The sequence below is a fragment of the Saccostrea cucullata genome, unplaced genomic scaffold (assembly GCF_032062105.1).
Source record: "Saccostrea cucullata isolate Sc308-1 unplaced genomic scaffold, CSIRO_AGI_Scuc_v1 ctg2724, whole genome shotgun sequence".
Lineage (NCBI taxonomy): Eukaryota > Metazoa > Mollusca > Bivalvia > Ostreida > Ostreidae > Saccostrea > Saccostrea cuccullata.
Window position 1 is genome coordinate 11,735 of NW_026935283.1, and position 27,872 is coordinate 39,606.

The 27,872-nt window shown below is 33.9% G+C and overlaps 1 protein-coding gene and 1 long non-coding RNA gene across 2 annotated transcripts; one reads left to right on the top strand and one right to left on the bottom strand.

Moving 5' to 3' along the window:
* Positions 1 to 432: 432 nt before the first annotated feature.
* LOC134242354 (uncharacterized) lies at positions 433 to 27,871 on the bottom strand. Its single transcript, XM_062724419.1, has 4 exons — positions 27,218 to 27,871; positions 26,842 to 26,895; positions 8,485 to 8,520; positions 433 to 1,829 (listed from the first exon to the last, which is right to left on the bottom strand). Exons 1-4 carry the CDS (start codon positions 27,843 to 27,845, stop codon positions 433 to 435), a joined length of 2,115 nt encoding a protein of 704 aa, XP_062580403.1. The 5' UTR covers positions 27,846 to 27,871.
* On the top strand, positions 24,686 to 25,437 carry LOC134242356 (uncharacterized). Its single transcript, XR_009986852.1, has 2 exons — positions 24,686 to 24,753; positions 25,261 to 25,437. It is a non-coding gene; the product is annotated as an uncharacterized LOC134242356 (long non-coding RNA).
* Position 27,872: the final 1 nt, after the last annotated feature.

The following is a 27,872-nucleotide window of genomic DNA, read 5'->3' on the forward strand; positions in this document are numbered from 1 at the left end:
TTCCGTGTAAATCTTGCTGACTGATATCAGCTCCTGCATTTATCAGTTCTTTAACAATATCTTTAAATCCACCTTGACAAGCAATTACCAGTGGTGTATGAGCATTACTCAGACAAATACTATTAAGTGAATTTCTATTCATGTGAGGAAGAATTGCTTTTACAGTCTCCACATCACCACTGTAACAAGCCAACACAAGTAATCTGGTCTGCTCTATGTATCTGCAATTTAACAACAATAACTTTGTGGCATTCAAACTTCCTGTTATATCATTAATTATCTTGTCATGAAATACTTCCCTTTTACTTTGAGGATGTTCAGAAATTTGAGTGTCCATAAATACTTCTCTTTTTATATCCTCATCATGTTTCTTCACTTCTTTTAAAATATACTGCAGGATCTGATTATGTCCATACATAATCACCCAACTGATCACTCTGATGTTGTGCGTGTATGTTTTAGCATGCCACTTCTCATCCAACAACACACACTGTCTCTCTCTCTTTCAATCTCCTCATTTGTCTGCATCTGAGTTTCCTTGATTAAGTCCCGCACTTTACTTAATAAGTGAGGTAGGCCCCTGCCTTGCTTTTGTAGGAATATAGATTTTAATTCTGTGTAGGATTTTCTTTCCAACACATTGATGAATGCCTGTATTACTTGAGGATGTTTCAAAGAATTGTTCATGAAGACATCATGCAGATCCAGGTCCTGTATGTCTCTGTAAAGCCTCTCTGCAAACATAAGATATTGTCCTTCATTTAACCTTAGACACAAATCAAAGGACTTCTCACCTGTGCTACTGGTACTTGCTTCCACATCCTTTGGTCTTACATAGTTTGCTATGTAACAACTATCCAAATAGAGTAAAACTTGGTCCAAAAACTGTTGACCATAATGAAATGCACAGATTTCATAAATATAATCATGAATAAATGAGAACACTGTGTCATTCTCTCTTGTGTAAGTACCTTTCATTGCAGACAAAGCATCCATAAACTTGAATGTATCTGTGTGACTTTCTACCCTACAACTTTCTAGCACAACAGTTTTCATTTCAATAAATTCAGCATTGTTTTTATCTCGCAGAATTTCTTTTGAGAGCATATCTCCATTCATCATGCATAGAATAAGTGTTGCGTAATTAATTTTGTTCTCTGATCTCATTTTATCCAATTCCTCAAGGAAACACTGTACAGGCATAATGAAAAACTTTGAACCCAGAGATCTGAGTTTTAGGTCTTTTGCAAACAGTTTACAAAGAAGAGGGAACATTCGAGATGCAGACCTAAGCTCTGAACGGGTCATTAAATCTTCATCTAACCCATATTTCTTTAAGATTAGTTTCTTGTCATTGTCATTTAAATCATGCTCAGAATTGCACAACTTAATGACATTGTTGTCCTCAGCTAAAAAGACATTGTGACATAAAACCTCATTAAATACAATCTCTCTGCATGTCAGCAGTAATTTTGAATTTTCATTCATTGGTGTGATTATTCGCTCTTTATATCGGAGTATGATATTCAATTCAGACTGTTGAAGGCCATATACACCCAAGGCGTCTTCCATAACAAAAACCTGTGGATTATTGGTATCGCAAAAATCTTCTAACTTTCTAATGTCCTTAATGGGCAAAACCTGGTAATTTTCACTTTTGAGCTTAAGTGCAATGTGACGAGCTGTGGCCGATTTCCCTGATCCTGGGACTCCAACGAAAATTACATATGGTTGGTCTTTCACTTTTTGCATCATTGAAGAAAAGCTGTGAGTTTCCTGATAAAAAGTGTCTTCCTCTTCCCATTTCTTCAGGTCTAAGTTGTGCAGAGCTAAGGAAAAAAATATATTTCTATGTAAAACTTTGATTCCCTATTGTGGCCCCGCCCTACCTACCGGGGGTCATGAATTTAACAATTTAGAATCTACATTATACCAGGATGCTTCCACATAAGTTTCAGCTTTTCTTGCCCAGTTGTTCTTGGAAGAAGATTTTAAAAATTTTTCCCTATATAACAGTCCAGTCCAATACGAAAATTTGTAATATTACAAAAAATGTAAGATTACAAAAAAGCGTAATATTACAATTTATTGTAATATAAAACTTATAGTACAATTTTTCGTAATGTTGTTACGAATACGCGTAATATAGCAGATTGTAAGAGACTATATTACGAGTTTTCATAATCCAAGACAAATTCAAGCATTGCAAGAAACTGAGTGGGGGTAGCAAAGTATGACGTCAGTAATATATCAGATTCCACGGCTACTGATAGCACGCGGTCAGTTTGGTCAGTTATGCCTATCAGAAAGCATGGTAATTCAAGAGGAAAGTACCGCCAGCGATGGGTGAGTGGACAATTTCTTTTATTATTCTTTTATAGGAATTTTCCCAATAAGACCAATTTTCCAGTAAATTTCAATATTCGCTTAAGCATGTCGCATCGGTCTATATCACCCGAACTCCCTACTTTTCTTGCGAAGTCTACCCTAAAAATCACACCCTCGTCTCATAATTCAACTGTTCGTGCAATTCTTATTGAAATACACAGAATTCAAATCTCAGTAAGAGTCGTACAAGTTATCGCCCTTGACACCTCGTAGTAAAGTCATACTTTGCTACCCGCCACTCAATTTCTTGCAATGCTTGAATTTGTCTTGGATTATGAAAACTCGTAATATAGTCTCTACAACCTGCTATATTACACGTATTCGTAATTTAACTACATTACGAAAAATTGTAATATAAGTTTTATATTACGATAACTTGTAATATTACGCTTTTCCGTAATCTTAAGTTTTTTCGTAATATTAAGAATTTTCGTATTGGACTGGACTGTATATTTAAAACTTTAATTCACTATTGTGGCCCCAACCAACCCCTGGGGGTCATGATTTTAACAATTTAGAATTTACACTATCCCAGGTTGCTTCCACATAAGTTTCAGCGTTTCTTGCCCAGTGGTTCTTGAGAAGAAGATTTAAAAAAATTTCTCCTATATATTTCTATGCAAAACTTTGATTCCCTAATGTGGCCCCACCAAACCCACCGGGGTTCATGATTTTAAGAATTTAGAATTTACACTACCGGTATCTGAGGATGCTTTCACGTAAGTTTCAGCTTTTCCGGCCAAGTGGTTCTTGAGAAGAAGACTATTAAAGTTTTTTTTCCTATATATTTCTATGTTAAACTTTGATTCCCTATTGTGGCCCTGCCAAACCCCCTGGGTCATGACTTTAACAATTTAGAATCTACAATACCCAAGGATGCTTCCCAAAAGTTTCAGCTTTTCTAGCCCAGTGGTTCTTGAGAAGAAGATTTTTTAATGACCCCACCTTATTTTTTTCTTTTCTTGATTATCTCCCCTTGTGAGGGGACTTGGTCCTTCATTTTACAATTTAAACTCCCCTTCACCTATGGATGTACCAAGTTTGATTAAAATTAAAACACACGAAGACAATGTTGTTACCTGCTTGGTTAGCAGGGACCAATACATACGGATTGTATTGTACTCCATCTAATTCTTTTTTCACTTCTGAATTACTGTGCGCAAAGAATGAAATATGGATGTGATTAACGGGGATTTTCAAAAATATTTTTGAGATATTACACACTCTTACTACTTCTTCTTAATTAAAAAAGGGGGCTATCAATCCACTCTCCAGGCACCTATCTATAAATAAATCCAGTATAACTGATACTGTAAATCAAGTGGGATTTTTTTACCATACATAAATTAACCAATTTAATCAACAAAACAATTGGTATATACTTTATCAAGAAGTAATTTTAGTAATTTAATAATTTAAAGAAATATAGCTATTACGATTAATTTGGAATAAATTGCTAGTGATTTTTCTTATCTCAGAACCCTTGTTAATAATACCCAATTTGAATCCCCACTAAAAATTCTGCTTATATGGTATAATATTCAAGGGATTATTATAGCATAATTTTGCTAGAAGCATCAGTTACAAAATTACTTCTTTTTTTTTTATTTTTGTTGAAATAAATTTAACAAGAGACCCATGGGTCACAACACTCATATATATATATATATATATATATATATATATATATATATATATATATATGTATATATATATATATTAGGGATGTCAACGAGTACCCGGTTAACCGGGTACTCGATCGAACGTCCGAGTATCGAATACTAAAAATGGTACTCGGTTACTCGGATAAATATTTTTAAATATTTCTAAGCTTGTTTATTAATGCATAAAAAAATCGGTTTTAAAACGTAAAATGTTCATTGCACTTGTACATACAGTAATTAGGGTTTCCTGCGCCTCTAAATGACCGTTATCGCCTGTGGCAGTGTTTATACAGTAATTACCGTGACCAAGCACCGGTTACCTACCTGGCTTTTCACACCTTCGGCTGTCTGCTACCCTTATTTTTGTTTTGCTCTAATTATTTGTTTTCATTGAACATCGTTAAAGGTCTATTATGTTTAAAATAAATTCGATAATATTGTCAATTCTCCAGAAACCGTAAATTCTCGGGGAAAGAGAAACGAAATTGCACGTGCGATTGTTGATATGGATGCGTTTGATTACATGCCAATTAATGCAAATGGTTGAAGGCAAAGGCTTTAAAAATCTTAATATGTCCATCGTTGCACTGAACTACAACATACCATCTCGTAATTTTATAAAATCTAGGATCGAAAAGTATACGGAGATCGTAAATTCGCTCTGTTATAGGAAAACTTGATCAAGTTGATACTGTACATGTAGCTCTGACGACTTATTACTTGGACTTCAAACGCATCAGATAACATTACAATAAGGGAACAGATTATTTTTTTTTTAACAAAACCACTGTGAACTATTTATGATTTTATTTCTCGCATTTATCTGATAAATAAATTGAACTTAAAAAAAAGTTAGATTAAATTTCGTCGGGCACAAAGTGGTCATAATTGTTACAATACATTTACAGGTAAACCTCCCATCACACCATGTGGTTTTATTTCTACAAGGGTTTACAATGTTTTACAGTTATCAATTAACTTGTTCATATTTATTTAGACTTTTACCGAGTACCCGGGTACTCGATCGGAGAAACGTCCGAGTAACCGAGTATTAAAACTGGACCGATTTGACATCCCTAATATATATATATATAAGTCAATATAGCCCTGCTGTTCTTCATCAGCAGATTTCTTGATATGTAAAATTTTGCACTCTCCATTTAGCCCCATCCCATCCCTCGGGATCTCGTCTGAATCAAACTTTAATCTTAACTGCCTGAGGATACGCCGAAAGCAATATGACTTATCACACCTTTGCAGTTATTCGAAAATATGAAGTTTTAAAACTGATGGACGAGAGACAAAATGTGAACGGAAACTGGCTCACTTGATCTTTCTGTTCAGGTGAGCTTAAATTCTTGATTTAATTCCACTGAAAACAAATTAATGTTTTTCATAATTTGACATTTTTGAATTATTTCATAATATTAAGTATTCACATAAAATAAGGAATCTACATTCACTGCAAATCCTGCAAGTACCGGTATGTGCATATCCTGTGAAATCACTAATTTTAGTGGGATTTAATTTGTGTTGTTTTCAAGGAATTCATATCCATCACAAAAATTTACAAGAGGCCCAAGGGCCTTGAATCGCTCTTCTGATAAATTGTACAACCTATCACTTGTATTTGAAGCCTCTAACCCTAAGTATCCCAAGACCCAAGTTGCATCAACTGACAAAATTTGATGATTCTTACCCAATAAGACTGAAGATAATTTAATAAAGCTATAAAAAACCACAAGTAGGTCACAGTGACCTACTTTAAGATTGAAGTTTTCTGAGGACTCAAGAAGCATTAATAGACAAACTAAGATTGAAGATTCTAAGCAATTAAGTATTTGATATATTTAAAAGTAGGTTACCTTGACCTACTTTTTGGTCTACATTCTTGGAAAACCCAAAATGCATCAACTGACAAAGTTTGATTATTCTAAGCCAATAAATACCTAAGATACTTAAATATAGCATAAAATGTCAAAAGTAGGTCATCGTAACCTACATTTGGTTGACATTTTTCAGAGTCCCAAGATGCATCTGCTGACCAAGTTTGATAATTCTAAGCCAATAAATACCTGAGATATTCAAAAGTAGGTCACCATGACCTACTTTTTGGTAAACATTCTCTGAAAACCCAAGAGGCATCAACTGACAAAGTTTGATGATTCTAAACTCATAATTACCAGAGATACATAAATATAGCCATAAAATGTCAAAAGTAGGTCACTGTGACCTACTTTTTGGTCAACATTACCCGAAAACCCAAGATGCATCAACTGACAATGTTTGATGATTCTAAGCCAATAAGTACCGGAGATACTTAAATATAGCCATAAAATGTAGAAAGTAGGCCACCATGACCTAATTTTTGGTCGTCATTCTCGGAAAACCCAAGATGCATCAACTGACAAAGTTTGATGATTCTAAGCCAATAAGTACCGGAAATACTTAAATATAGCCAAAAATATCAAAAGTAGGTCACCGTGACCTAATTTTTGGTTGTCACTCTCCGAAAACCCAAGATGCATCAACTGACAAAGTTTGATGATTCTAAGCCAATAAGTACTGTAGATACTTAAATATAGCCATAAAATGTCGAAAGTAGGTCACTGTGACCTAATTTTTGGTCGTCACTCTCCGAAAACCCAAGAGGCATCAACTCATAAAGTTTGATGATTCTAAGTTCTAAGCCAATAAGTACCTAAGATATTTAAATATACCCATAAAATGTCAAAAGTAGGTCATCGTGACCTACATTTTAGTCGACATTTTTCAGAGTCCCAAGATGCATCTGCTGTCCAAGTTTGATGATCATAGGTCTGAAGGTAATCAAATAATGCCTTTTAAACAATTTGAAAACAAATGCCTGCAAAATTCTAAAAGTAGGTCACAGTGACCTACTTTTTCTTAAATATGTTTTAAGGTCCCAAGATGCAGCAACTTACAAGATTTGATGATTCTAACCCTCTTAGTGTCTGAAATAATGAGATTAAATTTTTAAAAAGGATAGGTCATAAAGTTCAAAAAGTAGGTCACAGTGACCTACTTTTAAGTTGACATTGTTCAAGGACCCAAGATGCATCAACTGACAAAGTTTGATGATCATAGGCCTTAAAGTCTTCAAAATATGCCTTTAAATCAATTTGAAAACAAATGCCCGCAAAATTTAAAAAGTAGGTCACCATGACCTACTTTTGAGTTAACATGATGTAAAGTCCTTAGATGCATCAACTTACAAGATTTGATGAACCTATTCCTTATAGTAAGCAAAATATAAACATTTTTATTAATTGTAAAATTAGGTCAACTTTGAAGTGACCTTGAGACCATGCCCTTTGCCCCAGGGTCATGCCTTGAACAATTTTTAATCTTCAACATATCCTAATCCTTGTATGTAAGTTTGGTGAAAATCTGCCTGGTGGTTCTGGAGAAGAAGATTTTTTAGCAACCAGTACTTTTGGTTTTGTTTTCCTGTTTATCTCCCCTTGTTTTAGGGTCCCAACCCTTATTTTAGTATAAATGGTAGCCCTTGGGCCAAGGATACCCTGTGACAAAGAACTATATGCGGTATATTGCATATGTTTGCCCCCACAAAAGTCAAATTTTGAAAACTTCCTGAAATGTGCTGAATTCAATAAATTGTACGAGAAATATAAGTTAACAGAAAATATTATAGTTCCAGAGCAGTGTATTCACAATTTCTGTTATTATGACGTCACAAACTAGTCCGGTTTTATATCCTTTTCCAGAAAGAGGACAAAATGGACAAAATTTCAACAATTTAAGCTTTAGAATTTATAGAGCGCATGTGTGTTCAGGAACAATATTGACATATTTCATTGATATTATCATTCTACACATTATATCAAAATATCTATCCTGAACACACATGCGCTCGGTGACTTTTATTCAAAATATCGACGAAATATGTACATTTTTCTGCAAAATTCATAAAAAACTGAAATTACGTCATATTTGTGACGTCATTACGTACATATGACGTCATTACTTATGAAATTATTCTGTGCTTTGAAGTCAGCATATACTCCCCTGTTTAAGGACTTAATTAAATATTACTCCATCAAAGTTTGATTTTGGGGGGCAAATGTTGGTTAATACCGCATATAGTTCTTTGACACTGATTGGCCAAGGGGTTCTTGAGTTATGGCCCATATTCTAAAAAGTTAACGCACACCGCACGACGCACACCGCACAAATGGCCATAGCATTAGCTCTTTGAGCCTTTGGCTCAGAAGAGCTAAAAATGGCATGTACATAACTATTCAACAACTCTTCAACTATGAATTTCAATCCCCTTGAACTGCATAGTTTTTTCCTCGAAACCACAGAAATTTTTACCCCACGAAAATGTTATTTTACAGTAATAAAATAATCGCTGCTCTAAATGCAGTATTCTTTTGTTCACTCTTACCTTTTATGTTTTGAGGAACAGGACATTCAATTTCCTCTGAAAAAAAGAAAAAAACACAAAAATGTTTGTTTAAATCACATAAACCAGAAGTCTCTGTCGAGACTCTAGCTCTACTGGTTTATATTTATAACAAAGAGAAAAATAGTAGTTGGGACTTGAAACTTAAGCTTTAAAATAGCAATAAATAGAAAAAGAAATCTGTGAGCCAATGCTCACTATATAGCTAGTAATACCCCCGCTCTGATGTAAAAAAGCACTATCATGTATATACACAAGTTCAACTAGAACTGTCCAAACGGGACAAAATACCCCCCGCTGGGTTTTTCAGAAGTAAGCTTTTCCATAATAAAGATACATGTATGTATCAAACACGAATTATGAAATTTTTATTCCAGTGACCTTGAACTTCTCTAAATGACCTTGGGTCAAGGTCATGACACACCCTTGGGTCATGGGCAATCTTTGTATAAAATGAGAACCCTACCAAGTTTATCCATAAGAAAGATATAGACCGGACTTGAATTATGAAATTTTTCTTCCAGTGACCTTGAACTTCCCCCAAAAGACCTTGGGTCAAGGTCATGACACACCCTTGGGTCATGGGCAATCTTTGTGTGAAATAAGAACCTACCAAGTTTATCCATAAGAAAGATATGGACCGGACATGAATTATGATATTTTTCTTCCAGCGACCTTGAACTTCCCCAAATAACCTTGGTTCAAGGTCATGACACACCCTTGGGTCATGGGCAATCTCTGTGTGAAATAAAAACCTACCAAGTTTATCCATAAGAAAGATATGGACCGGACACGAATAATGAAACTTTTCTTTCAGCGACCTTGAACTTCTCTAAATGACCTTGGGTCAAGGTCATGACACACCCTTGGGTCATGGGCAATCTCTGTGTGAAATAAAAACCTACCAAGTTTATCCATAAGAAAGATATGGACCGGACACGAATAATGAAACTTTTCTTTCAGCGACCTTGAACTTCTCCAAATGACCTTGGGTCAAGGTCATGACACACCCTTAGGTCATAAGCAATCTCTGGGTGAAATGAGAACCTACCAAGTTTATCTATAAAAGATATGTATCAAACATGATTTATGAAAATTTTCTTCCAGTGACCTTGAACTTTCTCAAATAACCTTGGGTCAAGGTCATGACACACCCTTGGGTCATGGTCAATCTTTGTGTGAAATGAGAACCTACCAAGTTTATCCATAAGAAAGATATGGACCGGACACGAATTATGAAATTTTTCTTCCAGTGACCTTGAACTTCCCCAAATGACCTTGGGTCAAGGTCATGACACACCCTTAGGTCATGAGCAATCTTAGTGTGGAGTAGTAAATTCTAATGTCCCTCTGTAAGAAAGATATGGACCAGACACGATTGCACAGACAGACGGACGGACGGACAGACAGACAGACAGACAGAGAGACGGACAGACGGACAAGGTGATTCCTATATACCCCCCCCAAACTTCGTTTGCGGGGGGTATAATTACAGGCAGATGCATAGAGAAATATGAAGTTGACATCAGATTCATATCAAAATTAATCCCACCATATGGCATGCATCAACAAAGAGTGTAATTAAATTTGAAGCATCCGCTATGAATAGCTAAAGAGAAAACTGCAAAGAAAATTTGTTATGTGTGAAACAGACAGACAAACAGGAAGTTGATATCCGATTTGAAAAAAATGTATCCCACCATATGGTATACCTTAGAGAAGATTGTGTTAAAATTTCAAGCATCTACAATGAGAAGTTGCAGAGAAAACTGTGACGAAAATTTGTTATGTATGAAACCGACAGAATCACAGACAAACAGGAAGTTGACATAGGATTTAAGAGTCGGTCCGCGAGAAAACCATGCAGAACTGTCCAAATCGAAGGTTGTCATATCTTAATGAAATTTGGTGGGTAGTTAGACTTTATAATATGTTATTAGAAAATGACCAAAAAAAATCCCATCATTCAGCATGACAGCCGTAGGCAGCGCCATCTCCTTTTTGCACATTTAAGTGCAAATGCACTAAAAAAATTCAAGAAAAATGGTAAAATTCACATTTGATTTATTTTACTCAAAATTAAACTTGCATTTCCATTAAGGTATTTTTAAGTAACATAAGACTATGTTCTTTCAAAATTGCCATTTATCATAATCAAATATGCAATATATCAAAGGGCAGACAACTCTTGAAAATTGGCATAATGCCAATTTTCAAGAATTGCCAAAAGTATTGCAAATTTAATGCCCAAAATCTTCCAAGACCAATCTTTGAAATTAATTTTTTTGATTTTATTGTACAAATATAACTCTAAACATTATCTTTGCAAAATATTGAGCTTGGGAAATAATAAATATTTAAGATACGGGGATTTACAAATTGCCAATTTTCGAAAAAATTGCTCAAACTTTAATGGGTTAAAAAGTCAAATATAGTACTTTAAATTATAAACAATTGTTGTTAGATGTTGAAACATGTAACTATTTTCTTTGAAATAATAATTAAGATTGAAAAATATTAAAATTAAAAATCAAATAAAACTAAATTGTCAGAAATTACCCCTAATATGAGGATTAGCATTTTGCCAATGATGTTTAGAAATGAAAAAAGCATAATAAATTGTATTGGCTTACTTCCAATTTTTCAACAATCATATGAATATATATATTCCTTACATTTTGTAAGTTAGTTTCTTTTTAATTAATAAAATGGAAATTACAAGTATTTAAATTCAAACGGACTCAGTATCTTTCATATAAATTTTGAGACTTGAACATATAAAATTTGAGCCTTCAGTAAGTTGTTTGCTAGCTGCAGAACTGTAGCTCTCCGAAAAAATATATATTGATAGACCGGAGAGCTATAGTGCCACCCATTGAAAAAATACACTCGGTTCTGGATTAATTCTTCTAAATTTTTACCTCAATTGAAAAAAAGCTAGATTCCAATAAAGTCCTTACTCCTATATCAATTAACGGCATGATTTACATCTGTACGAAGCGCGTTGGACCGAATTATCTTGCAAACCAAAATGGCAGTATAAATAGGCGAAACTTTAGATGATCTCAATTCCAGTTCCAGGAGGGCTATTAGAAACAATTATAAGGAATGTTTTTTGTGGAAACGGTGAAAGAATATGTTAGGAACACATGGTTGGTAAAATTTTGAGATGACAGTTTTAAGAAGGATATGGAGATAACAAGCAGTATTCGATCTCAAAGTCCATGAAACAATACAAAATAAGAGCAGAGCACACACGGACCCCCGAAACATCAGAGGTGGGATCAGGTGCCATGGAGGAGTGAGCATCCCCTGGCGACCGGTTACAACCGCCGTGTGTTCCTTGTCACGATCAGGAAATAACGAAAAAAATCCGTTGTCAATTCAGTGTGTAAATAATGGACTAACAATTGGTATGAAAAAAGTCAGTCAGCATTTGACTCAGCTGTGATAAATTGTATTTGCTGACAAGGTCATTGTATCGACCATAGAACTTTCGAAATGATGACTTTAAACGAAAGTGCTGATATTCTTGTTTCATCAACTTGCTTGCTCATCAACACGGAGAAATAAATCGAGAAACAGCGCACTTTTTTGTGCGCAATAAATATACAGTTTTTTCAATGGGTGGCACTGTAGCTCTCCGGTCTATTATTATATATTTTTTCGGAGAGCTACAGTTCTGCAGCTAGCTGTTTGCTTTCTGCCAATTTTAAATTGGTACAATCTTATAAAAATACTGCGGGGGATATTATACAAAAAACTCCATAAAGGAGTTTAAGACAATGAAAGATGCTGGAGTTTACTCTTATCCCACCTCCCGAATCAAACAATTGTCTTCTTTTTTCGCTTGGGAAATTCTTTTCAGGTAAGTTTAATTTTACCCCTCCCCCCCCCTTCCCCCCGACCCTTTCAAAATCGTTTCTACGTCACTGCTATGACAGCAATTTTCATGAATAAAAGATTTTATGAACATGAATAAATTAACTTGAGTTAAATAATGGGGGATTGAATTTATAAAATAAACATGTATATTGTTTATAAATTTGTGTATTTAAGGTGATTTAATCTAAGATAAAAAAATATATGTTTTCCGTTCCGTTTTTCATTCCTCGTTTTAGCAACACCCCTCCAGAACCCTTATCATTTTTAATTATTTTATTCATTTCAATATTAGTATGTAAATTGTGGGGAGGTGGATGGGGTTAAATGATTGGGTACTAGATACACTCGTATATTTAATATCCTGACCTTGATCGACTGACACGCCCACTCGGACTCCCCCAACTGTTTTCAGTGGATACGTATATACATGTAACATTAAAAAAAGCAATTTATCTCTGTCTGCAATGGTACATGTATTAATAATACCATCATGGTTATTCAGAAAAAAGTATCAAATATTAATTTACAAAGCCTTATACAGTTTCATTTATAAAGTTCTGAAAATAATTTTGACAAAATTTGATAGCCCCCCCCCCCCCCCCAATTTGAATAAATATGAATCCAATCTTTTATCATGTTTATAGCCGGTTTTAAATTTTTACCACTTTGTACTGCAAACTAGCAAAGATTTGGCTGCAGTAACGACTCATGTTTTCTTTGGTTGGTTGGGGGGGGGGGGGGATAGTACCCTCCCCAGAATAATTTTGCCAATATTTATCGTGGAGGGTCCTATATCGGTGGGGTACCTAAATCGGTTGCATCTCCTTTTGAGCTGATGATTTTTAATGGGAAATCTGACTTTATCAATATATGAATGTTATGTAACACAGTAGTTTAAAGTATGTAATGTAAGATTAAAAATATGCCTAGGAATGGCGGTGTTTGGTTAACTCAAAAACACACTAAATTTATGAAACGTTAACAATTTACATGTAGATTGAAATTATTTTTGAATTTGTTGAGAGTATGCAATCAAATACCTGTTTGTCTTCTTATATTTTCTCAACTGATGACAAAACAAGTTGCTAAGACACTAAGAAAACTACGTGCGTTTATATTGAGAATATATGATTTTAGTTAGTCATTCCTCCATGATTTCCCCCCTCGCTTATTTCATTGAGAAAACATAGCTACTGCATTATGTACATATATATGCCCCAAATAGAAAAAAACATTTGATGACCTTTTATTTTTTACTTTCTATGGAATTCTTGGTAGTTGATATTGTAGGTTGTCCCCCCTCCCCACACTGAAATTGCTTCCTATGGGCCTGTTATTTGTTTATTCAAGCTAAGTTGTTGTTTCTTTCTTACATTCAAATATCTTAAAATAAGTTTTCCCTCTTTCATAGTGCAATAATGCTCCACAACAACTCCCTAGGTGAAGAAAAAATGATCATACATGACTTTCTTCTTTCCATATTGACATACCTGTCACTTTTAACCCAATAATACAAAAGAGTTCCAACAAGGGGAGATAACAATTTAACTCCAGCAAATTGGTAACAAGGGGCTAAAATAAGCAAAAGAAAGTTAAATGAAGTAACCAAATCAATTATTCCTCTTCTAAAAAATATATTAGATTAAGAATCTTCTCTTTTTCATTTAAATATCGTAGAAGTAATCCAAAAATATGGTAAAAGACTGTTATTTAAAATATGTGAAATTGTAGCAAAATATGGTATTTCAAAGTTAATTTACAACATGTAGATATCATTTCCCAAGCTCAATATTTTAATACAGAGTAGAGGTTATATCATTCTTAAAGTAACAATTAATTTGATTTAATTTCAACCTTGGTCTTGAGAGAAACGAGCATCTAAAAATGGCTAAAAAATCATACTCATTTATTTAGGATCTATAAATAGATGTGTAAAAAATAAAATATTCATTTGAATTAAGTTTTTCCTCATTAATTGTGTTAATTAGACCATGGCTATGAAAATAAAACAAAATTTGAAAATAAACTGATGACAAAAGGTAACTTTTTGACTTGATCAATTTGTATACATTTTCCATTAAATTTTGTGTGATTTTCGACAAATATGCAAATGAGCTGTTACTAAAAATAGATGCAGGGTTCGACATTTTTTTATGGATATTCTGACTTCTACCTTTATGTAGAAAATTTTAGGCCACTTAAAATTCCCAAGTTGCAACCTTCCATTTGGACGATTTTTTGAATTTTGCATGGTTTTCTCGCGGACTGGCTCTTAAACGAAAATGTATCCCACCATATGGCATGCCTCAGAGAAGATTGTGTTAAAATTTCAAGCATCTATGATGAGTCGTTGCTGAGAAAACTGCGACGAAAATTTGTGATGTATGAAACGGACAGACACATGGACAAACAGGAGGTTGACATAGGATTTGAACAAAAATGTATCCCACCATATGGCATGCCTCAGAGAAGATTGTGTTAAAATTTCAAGCATCTACAATGAGTAGTTGCCAAGAAAACTGCGACGAAAATTTGTTATGTATGAAACGGACAGACGCATGGATAAACAGGAAGATGACATTGGATTTGAACAAAAAAGAATCCCACCATATGGCATGTCTCAGAGAAGATTGTGTTAAAATTTCAAGCATATATGATGAGTCGTTGCTGAGAAAACTGCGACGAAAATTTGTGATGTATGAAACTGACAGACACTCAGACAAACAGGAAGTTGACATAGGATTTGAAGCGAAAATGTATCCCACCATATGGCTAGGGTTGGATACCGTTAAGGATGAAACGGTATGATACCATACCGGTATTTTTGAAACGATACGGTATTTTTAACGTTACGGTACTACTAGGTATTCCTTGATGAATGAGAATCCGGGTTTATTCTAATGACAAATATGCTTTCAATTATCACAGCTTATATCCAAACTTTCAATGTTATAATCTAAAATGTGTTAAATATATTCTATTTCTATAATTCAACCTTTTATTAAATGATGAACAAAACAAATTAATCTGAATCTCAATAAAATAAAAAAAATATAAGAAACACCGTTGTCTAATTCTCTGCTAAGTGACAGCTGATCGCTTCATCCGGTCGCAATTTTGCTTGGTATCACTAAACGACGAAACATGAGAAATGGAGAGAGATGACATCACAAATTCGCAACAATTTCCCTTTTTAATTGACAATTTTTATCGGTTTCTATGAATAAAACTGAAACAAGATTAATGTAAATATTTTTTTAATACGTGTTGGTTTTTCTCGAATATCGGTCGTAGAAAGGAATTAAGTATCTTCCTTAGTACTGATTTTGTTAATTAGCCTACCCTTTCAATGCACAGAGAATCAAGTTTAGCGAGTCTGGAATCTTTTTCAAAAAATAATTTTATTAAATGTATAACAATGTTTTAAAGATTATGAAATACCGTTATCAGTACCGGTTAAATGAAACGGTATTTTACCGGTATTTTTGAAGTAACTATTCGGTACGGTACTGGTACCGTGTACCGGTGTCCAACCCTATATATGGCATGCCTCAGAGAAGATTGTGTTAAAATTTCAAGCATCTACAATGAGTAGTTGCTGAGAAAACTGTGACGAAAATTTGTTTCGGACGGACACACAGACAGACAGACTGACTGACAGACAGACGGACGGACAGACAGACGGACAGACACACAAGGATAAAACAGTATACCCCCCTCTCCTTCGGAGCGGGGGTATAATAATGATCATTGATTAATAGGGCTGGGACGGTATATCGAGATATCAATATATCATGATACATATGAGGAGGATACGCATATCGATACATATGAAGAAATATAGAAATATCGCCCCCCAAAATGTTACTTCTATTTTTCTTTGTTTATTTAAGGACGTTCTATCCTGATATTTTGAGCGTATTTCGCGCAGGTCCTTTATTCATAAAATTAAGCATCATTTTTAGGTTCTAACAATAAAACTGAATTCTACAATGCAAATTAAACTATATTCAATGAAAAAACCGCGATTAAATTTCATTCAAGTAGAATTAAGCTAGGGACTGTATTTTGTGGCGGAAGGTTTTTCAGACGAGAATGGTCAGTTTTTTCCATTTGAACTCTAACAGTACTGTTAATTTTGGATGCCTATTTTTCCATGCTGGTTGCACACAAAGCTGTTTTTTGCAGTGAAATATGTTATGCTGGTTCTGAAATATCTATTAAATTATTTCTTATTAATTCTATTAACAAAGTGTGACAAATATAGTAAATATATTCTGAAAATCCGGGGAAAAATTGAGCCAATTTTTACGTAAAATTCACACTTTTTTAGTAACACCTGAAAATTTACATCATATACCCCCACTTTTGATGTTCTTTTCTAAATATTCAAGATATCTTTGACCTATTTGCTTAAAATCAGAAAAAGTTTAAGACTTTAAAATAATTTTCTCACTTATTATATTTTCAATGCTGGAAAAATAACATTTTATTAGTGCAGAAAGGTCAAATAATTGATTATGCGAAGCAATTTGAAATTTTTTCTTAGTCACAATTTTTAAGTGTCTTTTTTTTTAACCAGACTAGAATTCATTTTGTTTCATGCTTTAATTGGATAAAAATATTGGAGGGAAAACGTCGAAGATCTAATTTTTAATTAAGACACAAATTTCAGTGCAGAAAGGTCTTATTAAATGTACTGGAGCTCTAAAAGAAGCATATTGACCCCCATTTTTTGATTTGAATTTTAATTAAGCTATGTATATAGAAACTAAAAATATACTTGACAAAAAAAGTTTAACACTTTAAATATCAGGATCGAACGTCGTTAACATTTGGCGTTTAATATATAAAGTAAACAAGAGGCCCAGGGGCCACAGCGCTCACCTGAGCACATCAACTAGGAAAAAACACCTATCAGATCAGACCTGAAAGTTAACTTAAGTTGGGGGGGGGGGGGCTTGAATTTTACCCCCGCCCCCCTAGGGGGATCATAATTTGAACGAACTAGAATCTACATTACCTGAGGATGATTCCATACAAATATAACTAATCCTGGCTTTGAAGTACTTGAAAAGAAGATTTGAAAAGGTTTCCCTATATATTTCTATGGAAAACTTTGGTTGGCCATTTTGGCCACACCCTTACCCCGTGGTCATGACTTGAACAAACTTGAATCTACACTACCTGAGGATAATTTCACATTAGTTTCATCTTTCCTGTTTCAATGGTTCTTGAATAGAAGATTTTTTAAGATTTTTCCTATTTATTCCTATGTAAAACTTTGATCGGCCATTTTGGCCCCGCCCTACCCCTCCGGGGTCCATGACTTGAACAAACTTAAATCTACATTACCTGAGGATGATTCCACATGAGTTTCATCTTTCCTGTCCCAGTGGTTCTTGAGAAGAAGATTTTTGAAGATTTTTCCTATATATTCCTATGTAAAACTTCGATCGGCCATTTTGGCCCTGCCCTACTCCCAGGGGTCATGACTTGAACAAACTTGAATCTACACTTCCTGAGGATGATTCCACATGAGTTTCATCTTTCCTGACCCAGTGGTTCTTGAGAAAAAGATTTTTAAAGATTTTTCCAATATATTCCTATGTAAAACTTTGATCGGCCATTTTGGCCCTGCCCTACCCCCGGGGGTCATGACTTGAACAAACTTGAATCTACACTACCTGAGGATGATTCCACATGAGTTTCATCTTTCCTGGCCCAGTGGTTCTTGAGAAGAAGATTCTTAAAAAATGCCAATAATTTTTCTCAAATTCATGATTATCTCCCCTTGGAAAAGGGTGTGGCCCTTCTTTTGAACAAACTTGAATCCCCTTTACCCAAGGATACTTTGTGCCAAGTTTGGTTGAAATTGGCCCAGTGGTTCTTGAGAAGAAGATGAAAATGTGAAAAGTTAACGACAACGACGACGACAACAACGACGACAGACAACGGACAAATTTTGATCAGAAAAGCTCACTTGAGCCTTCGGCTCAGGTGAGCTAATAAGATAAATATAAATATAGAGGTGAAATAAATAATAATTTACACCACTTGAGTAAAATATTTTTGTTTTATAACATATAAACAACTATTTTGAATAAATTATTCTTATTTGCAAAGAAATATTTGTTTATTTCAATGCAAAAACAGATTTTATAAGCAATTAAACATATCGTGATACATATCGTATCGTGGATCAAATTTCGTGATACATATCGATATAGAAAAAGTTGTATCATCACAGCCCTATTGATTAAGTAATTTTTGTGGCAATACTGCAATAAGACTACACCTGTAGGAGTAGCTTTTAATATTATTTTAAAGAATTTTGAATTTAATTTATCATGGCAACATCATTTATCAAAAAGAATTTTTTTAAAAAATAATTAAAAGACAATAATGTATCTTAGTGTCTAGTCTATCGGAATGCCACATTATATCTTAATCAAACTAAAAATGTATTTGTAACAGCATTTTTAAATTATTTTATGAAAATTTCTATTTTTTTACCACGGCAACACCGTTCATCAAAATAAAAACCAGAAATCTCTGTCGAGACTGTAGCCCTACTGGTTTATACTTAAAACTTGAAATTTAAAAGAGCAATAAATAGAACAATGCTCCTTGATTAAGTCACTTTTTGTGGCATTATTTCAATAAGACTACAACTGTATAAGTAGCTTTTAATAAAATTTTAAAGTATGTTCAATTTTAGTTACCATGGCTACATCATTCATCAAAATAAATTAAAAGAAAACAATAAAGACAACTAGAAAGTCTGCTATTGCAAGCAATAGCGTATGTCGCCCCGAACTGGACAAGACTTCATCACTAAAACAATACCTATTAGCTAAGCTGGGACAACCATCAACTCGTATCAGTCCTTTCAGTACTTTGATTTTAAAAATCAAAGTTAAAGGCAGAGATTTTTTACCGGGTGGTAAATTCCACGTGAGGGAGGGGCTTATTTTGTACAGGCGTGAATGCCTTGGGGGCTAGCAGTCTACCTGTGGCCATCTGTCTCCTAATCCCTATACACAGGAAGTGATTTAATACACAGTGAAATACCCAGATGTCAAACTTTACCTGTGTTGGGGATTTTGAGACAATTTAAAATTAGTAGTAAAAAGTTGTTTGTTTTTTTTCAATTTTAATTTGATTTATTTTTTACATTTTGAAAATACCCCAACCCATTTAGAAAATTATTATTTTATCATACTATAAAATTCAAATATTAAAATAAAGATAGTTTAAGATGTTAGTGTATGTGTTGATTAGAAAAAGAACTCCTGTAACAACCAGATTAGACTTTTAAAATTCATTCCTCCCCAGGATCCCATCTATTAATAAAATGAAAGGAGAGTTGAGTTAACTACATTTCACTAAGAAAAAATATCTAGGTTTATCCTAACCTCAATAAGATTTTGTCACCACGAAACATGCTTAAAAGATTTCTTGTAAATTCTTAACTGAATAAAAAAGGAAAATAAGTGACCCATGATTGGAAACATTATTTTTAAATTTAATACTGCTCTGAACTTTGCCAATAACATCCCCACTTTAGGCTTATATACCATTTAGCATATTAAAATTAATATCGAAATTTCATTTGAAAAAAAAAAAGTTTTATGAGCTAAAGTTTATTTTTTTTAATGCATATTGTATTATAAAACTTCAAATACTACAGGTATATTTAATTCATATATTATCAATAATATTTTCATAGTAATACAGTTTGTGTATACCATGTTCAGTAAACATCAAAGGATCAAAAGTTAATTAGAAGGTCACTGTGAGTCCCAATCAAGGTGTACAGGGTATACACAGGGACCAGTAAGTAAGTGTCAATCAAGTTCCAGCATCCAATGATGGACTTTCACGCACTTGATTGACAGGGCTACCCAGACCAGGTATTTTTGAAGGCGGTGCTTAAAATCTCTGCCTTTAAAGAATTTTCACTTTTCCCCTGTTTCCATGGCAGCTATTGACAATTTGCAATTTTTAAATGAAACACGCAGAATTACAGATAATAATCACTAAATCAATAAAAGTTTCATGACGATTGTCCAAGGGACCAGAGGGAACACACTCGGACAAAATTCGTCCCTTTTTGAAGGTTTCCATGGCAACAGTAGCCATTTTTAGATTGAATGACCACACAACACAACTACAACCAGTAATCATCCTTTGAGGAGAGTTTCGGGAAGATTGTCCCCGCCATCTCCAAGAAACAACCCGTAGAAGAAAATTCAAAAACGTGTACAATCCCAATATGTCACCACGACTTCGTTTGGGGCGACATAATAATGTATCTTGAAATCAGACCAAAACTGTAGAAGAATTTGCGTTTTGAAAGCACTTCACAGAAATTTCTATTTTTAGTAACCATGGCAACACCATTCATCAAAATCAAAAACAGATATTTATATAGAAATATGTATCTTAGTGCATGTATAGTCTACCTTTGTGCCAAGTTATACTGAAATCAGACCAAAACTGTAAGAGTAATAGCATTTTGAAAGCTTGCGCAGAGACTTTTATTTTTAGTAACCATGGTAACACTATTCATTGAGATAAAAAACAAATGCCTAGAATTATGTTTCTTAGTAAAGTCTACGTGTGTGCCAAGTTATACTGAAATCAGACCAAAACTGTAGGAGAAGTAGCATTTTGAACAAGAGGCCCATGGGCCTTATAGGTCACCTGAGCATTATGCAACAACTTTCCAGTTATTGAATTTGATTCATGTTTTAAGCCAGATGCTATGGCATTCACAATTTTGAAAGAGGCACCATTGATAATCATAACATTACACTTAGCACTGCTTAGCTTGGTTACTTAATACCCATAGGCAGGGTAGGGGAACAAAAAATGCATTTCAACTTATCATTAATATTCAGCAATAATTAGTAGTGCCCTTACCACACATGAACCCCTATCCTTAGGCCTAGATCCTACCACTGCACAATATTTGAAAAGACATCCTTGCTTTTCAAAAATATTTGATAAATACCAAGGAGCAGATTTCAAACAATTCATTCATTTTCAGTACATAAGTACAGCCCCCCCCTCCCCCGACCCTAAAGCCTTGAAATTCACAATTCTGGAAGATTAGGGCCCTTGCTCATCATAACCATATAGGTAATTCATCTTCATACCCAGAGGCAGGGAAAATTTTTTAATGTAATTTTTCACTGCATAATCAATAGAGCCCCACCCTAACACCAGAACCCCTGACCCTGGGGCCATAAAATTCACAATTTTGGAAGAGGCATTCTTGCTTACCATAACAATGTACTTATATATGTAGTAAGTTTATTTAATATCCAGGAGCAGAGAAAAAGACTTTCAAAGAATTCATGTATTTTCAATATATAATCAATAGAGCCCTGCCCTAACACCAGAACCCCTGACCCAGTCACCCTGGGGCCATAAAATTCACAATTTTGGTAGAGGCACTCTTGCTCATCATAACTATGTGCTTAGTTAGTTTATTTAATACCTAGGAGCAGAGAAGAAGATTCTCAAAGAATTCATGTATTTTCACTATATAATCTATAGAGCCCTGCCCTAACACCAGAACCCCTGACCCTGGGGCCATAAAATTCACAATTTAGGTAGAGGCACTCTTGCTCATCATAACTATGCACTTAATTAGTTTAAATACCAAGAAGCAGAGAAGAAGATTCTCAAAGAATTCATGTATTTTCACTATATACTTATTTAGCCCCGCCCTAAAACCAGAAACCCTGAGGCCATAAAATTCACAATTTTTGTAGAGGCACTCTTGCTCATCATAACTATGCCAGGGCTCAACATTAAGGCACGTCCGACCGACTCAGACTAGTAAAAGTCAGGTCCGGTCTTGTTTATTTTGTTTCATGGTAGCCCGACTGGTCGTGTAAAAATGTTTCGACCAAAGTTCAAATGAAGCAAAACTTGCAACTAATTTACAGATTTTTCTTGTTTATTGATGTGTCTGATCAGGTTTCACTTTTATTTTTTGATCCCAACTAAAAAATCATGAACTTTAAAAAATTACATTTGTTTCCTGAATTGCTGTAAATGTAGCTGGTGGATTTGTTTTCCTGCCAAATGTGTGTTTGATCAATTAGCTGATACAATACTTGAAATATATAATATGTCAACCTAGTCAACGTTCACTTTAAATATAAAAAGTAATGATCATTATTATATCATTTAGCAACCCCCCACAACTTTTGGAACTTCTTTGTCTACCGCAAGACAGCCATGATGGGTGTCCACTGTAAATATCAAACCTGGTTAGTTCAGTCCGGGATGTTTGATCCCTTTATTTAGGCATTATGGAAACTGAAAATAAAAGTTTTAAACTGGGAATTTTATTATGTCAATTTATGAGATCGTATTAAGCCCCCCCCCCACCCACACACAAAAAATCCACCGACCAACCCCCTTGTTTTTAGGGTAATATTACCAACATATTACAGGAAACAAACATTTTTTATTCCATTATAGTATTATAATACATATCAATATTTCATAAATCGTACATATGAATATGGGGGGGGGGGGGGGCAGGGATCATAAAATTCACAATTTTTGTTTCCCTTCACCCTAGATGCTTTGTGCCATATTTGGTTGAAATTGGTTCAGTGGTTGCAGAGAAGAAGCTGAAAATGTTCAAATGTTAACGCACGACGACAGACGCAAACAGATAGCAATAGGTCACCTGAGTTTACTCTGGTGACCTAAAAATTGTTTACAGACAGACAGACTGACTGACAGACTAGACCAACACTATCATGTAAGTTCTTCTGTTCTCTGACCAGTAGAGCTAAAAATGATGCAAAGAATTAAGTATCTTTGCATAGTCTACTTGCGTGTCGTTATATTGAAATCAGACCAAAACTGTAGGAGCCCACTAGGAGGTATAGCATCTTGAAAGCATTTCACAGAAATTTCTATTTTTAGTAACCATAGCAACACCATTCATTGAAATCAAAAACTGATGCACAGAATTATGTTTCTTAGTATAGTCTATTTATGTGCCAAGTTATATTGAAATTGGAACAAAACTTCCAACACATACTCACATACCCTCAACCACCCTAACACACACACCGAGTTATGATTTGAACATTTTAAAATCTACACTAGTACCTCAGGTTGCTTCCACACAAGTTTCAGCTTTTCTTGTCCAGAGGTTCTTAAGAATTTTTTAAGATTTTTCCTATATATTTCTATGTAAAACTTGGATTTCCTATTCTTCCCCTGCCCCATCCCACAGGTCATGATTTGAACAATTTAGAATAACCTATCCCAGGAAGCTTCCAAGTCATCTTCGCTAGCCAACGGTTTCTGATATGCTACTCTCCTCATGAACCCTTGGCAAACAATGTTCATAGAAGTTGGGTTAATTTTTTCTCGATCGGTCGACCAATCAGCAATTGTTTTTTGTAAATGATGACATTTGCATTCGGGATACTTCTCGACTCTTTAATCTCGGAAATGAAAAACGCAAGTAAACAACTAGTCGTAAGATAACATGCAATTCTATGAATAGAAATGGTGTCATTCAATATCTTCTATATAACTCATTCTTCAATATTAGTGATTTTTTAAAAAATATTTCTTTTCTCCTTTATTTTCCAAAAAATAATGTGTAAGTAGATAGATTGATATTGATATGATTTGATACTTGTATAAGGATATAGTTTGAATAGTTTTATGAATGTGAGTTGAGGAATAAAAAAAAATTGGTCATTGTTGTATTGCATTTACGGGATTTCAATTGCAGAAAATGTGACATAATTTTCGAATACGCATAAAGATGTTGTTTTATTTAAAAATAAAATCATTTGGCATGATATATGTGTACATTATCTTAGCATATAAATGAAATAATATATTTATTTTGTCAAACATGCTAAAATTATCCTAATTATTTTTTTCTGAACTTAAAAATTTGTAGTTTATGTTCGTAACGCATGGTGTCCATATGCATTGAACTTTTTAACACCTCTCTACAAGCATTAAGAAATTTGTCAAGTTCAATTTCTGTGTTTAATTAATGAGTATGTGTGATAAATTATTTTTAACAATATGCTTCATGAACATAACTCAGTTCTTTTTGTAATTTTAAAATGATCTCTGATTGTAAAATGTTTGGTGTCTTGACCGTTACGAACATAATAGCTTTCAGTATGATTGCTAAAATAACAGCCAATGAATCATAAGTTTGGCTCAGAAAGTCCGTAGCAGTGGTATAATTATAAATTAAAAACGAAAGTAGAAAGGTTGCGCGGCGGTCTGCAAAAAAACATGGCGATGCTCATTGTGTCCACGTGGAAGACAGAAGTTACGTACATAATAGATTCGGTAAGTATTTTCATATTGTATCAATTTTAGTGAATTTTTAACACATAAATACAGTCATTGTATTTCTATACCATGTAGCCATTAATCAGAAACTGAAATATGTCGCTTATGACCATACAAAATGCATAAATATGTCCGAGTCGAGTACTTTTGGTTTAACATTTGACTTTTGATTCGCGTCTTTTGTTACGAACATGTGTTTTTGCATTATTTGTATAATCTATTAATGATAAAGTTATATTGTACTATATTTTATTCTATATTTGTTAGTTTTGTTCTGCTCTTATCAAAGGATGAATACTTTTTGAATATTTGTTTTAATATTGCCATATCATTTACGCAATTACGTTCATAATAGAGACACGAAAACTTGAAGTAGTGACATAATTTGTACTTTAATTGCCTTCTTTCTGGTTTTATCAAGGATATATAATAAATATAATTAAACAGCATATGTGTTGATTACATCATGTTGTATTTTGTTTTTTATATATTTTTTTCTTTCAGATTTACAAGAAATGACTGAAATATGTTCGTAACAATGACACAAAGATCCAAGACTCAAAATAGAAGACCTAGGATATTTAGCAATCCATCTGACAATTTACTTGTCTGCATTAATTCTCTTTGAAAGCTAGTCTATTATTAAGCTTTGAAATGAAATATTAAAAGTATTAAAGACAAGTTCGATTGTCTTGTTATTTTTTTTGTTCGTTTTTAAAGCCTGATTCGGAGTTAGGTGTCCATGTTACTTACATAATTTCTCCTTTTTTGAAACTAGAAATAAAAATTGTGACTTTTTAAATAAATTCCATTTAATATAAAATTAAACATGATTTCATCATACCTTTTTGAATACATTATTTTCATATTTTAACAACTTGTTAAATTCTAGTAACATGTTACTTGTTTAGTGCTTATGTAAGTAACGGTGTCCATTGGTAATCTTGGATATATTTTCTAATTATAATGGAATAAGGCAGAAATAAGTCATGCAATAAAACATGCAAACTAGTGTCTATGTACTTCAAAAAGGATTCACCAGAAAAGTAGAGCTTATTGATTTAAAAAACAGTCACTGTGGACACCAAGTTACGTGCATAAAATTTCAGACATGCTTGTACATTTGGACACCTATCTCCTCTTTAAGACTTCAGATTATCTTCCCATCAATTTTTTTTAGAAGCAGGAAGGGTACTGACTCAATTAATATACATAAATTATGAAATTGATTATTTTTAAAAAATAACCCTTTGGTCACACATCTGAACTCAGTACTGAAGAATGAGTTATATATGTGATTAAGAACCTATATTGAAGCTTCCGATTTGTAATATAAATAATAAATAAACATAACTCAATTATTTCTTCTAAAATATTCTTGAAAAAAACTTTGATTTAATTTTTTTTAAACATGCGTCTTTATTTCTGTCAATGACACAATCTGTGCGTTCCTGATTTGATTGGAAATCATGTGACGAAAACAATCCCGTCTTTTGACTTCACCGTATGCCAAGGGTTTAAGAGGAGAGTAGCGTATCAGAATCCCTTGGCTAGCAAAGATGCTTCCACATAAGTTTCAGCTTTTCTGGCCCACCAGATTTTTTAATGACCCCACCCTATTATTGTCTTTTTTTGATTATCTCCCCTTGTGAGGGGACTTGGTCCTTCATTTTTACAATTTAAATTATCTTTCACCCGAGGATGCTTTGTACCAAGTTTGGTAAAAATTTGCCCAGTGGCAAATCAGTGGTTCATGATAAGAAGTCAAAAATGTGAAAAGTTTACAGATGGATGGACGACTGACAAAATGTGATCAGAAAAGCTCACTTGAGCCTTCAGCTCAGGTGATCTAAAAATTAAAACTGAAAACAAAACAGCAATGCAAATATGTGTCCATGCATGCCCCTTTTGATAAATTTATCCAAAATTTTCACAACATTGGGAAAATGGTCACCAAGTGCTGCATTCAGGGGGTCATCTGTAACACTGATGTCATTTCCAAGCCAAAAAATGAATATATCACTTTTTGAACTTTGGATACCTGGTAATATTAGTAAAATTCAATCAAGTTGAGGAATCAATTACCTTCTAATCTCTTTACTTTTTTTTCAACTATTTCTGCATCTTCTTCATACTTTCCTATAAAATGTAATGTATAAATCAGTTATGTGAAATTTTAATTTATGTGAAATTTTCTAAATAATTTGCTTTGAAATCATTAATTTTTGTGAAGGTTTTGTTTTCACTGTTTTTGATGTAATGGAAAGACCTTTTGAATTTATAACCAACATAAAATTCAAAATTTCAAATCCATTAATTACTACTAAACATTTTCCAACCACAAAATTACATCACCACAAATCAGTTTTTTTCTCAAACCTCAAAAATTTGCCCCCACAAAAATCATAATATGTTATTTTTCAGCGGGTAATTTTGCAACAATAAAAAATATTTGGTATACGTTTGAAATTTGTAAGCATTTCTCTGGTTTCCAGATCTTCTTCTACTTGTTTTCTCAGTTCCTCTTGGTAGTGCTGGTCACGTACAGGATCCATGGTTTCATGTCTTAGGAAATCAACCTCCCTCTCATACTTACATCCATTTTTGAGGAAGTTGTCTAAATTCACCACTGCTGCTCTGACAGTGGACCAGATATGACTGAACTCTATGTTGGAGAGGGAGGGAATACAAGAATGTACACACCGATTCCTGGCCAATCGAATAGTTTCAATACAAGCTGAGGGAGAGCAGTCAGTTGGATCTGGATCATTACCCCAACCCTTTGAATGCGGTGGTATACCACATATATTTCTTAGCAATGCATAGAGTAAAGAGATGTCCATATCTTCATAATTGCCAGTATAGGTTCCATTTCTGGGTGAAATCAGATTCATCTGTGGACCTGTTAGACGAGATAGACTACTAGTATTAGCTTTTTGTTTGATAACGTGTGGAAATGTTTGTGGCGGAACAAAATGGCGTAATACATCACGGAGTTCATCAGTGCATGGACCCAGTATAAGACGACTTGTTCTATTGGCATTCGTGGTCTCCTCTGTTGACATGTAAGGAGAGCTTGAGGTGGCCATTATAAGTTGGCAAAATCAAGAAAACCT

Bases quoted from the DNA above. Each gene is read 5' to 3' on its own strand.
- LOC134242354 (XM_062724419.1), bottom strand. From the start codon at position 27,845: ATGGCCACCTCAAGCTCTCCTTACATGTCAACAGAGGAGACCACGAAT. The intron at 26,896-27,217 runs GTATACCAAATA...TACATTTTATAG, and splicing joins AATGCTTACAAATTTCAAAC to GAAAGTATGAAGAAGATGCA. The intron at 8,521-26,841 runs GTAATTGATTCC...TCTTTTTTTCAG, and splicing joins AAAAGTAAAGAGATTAGAAG to AGGAAATTGAATGTCCTGTT.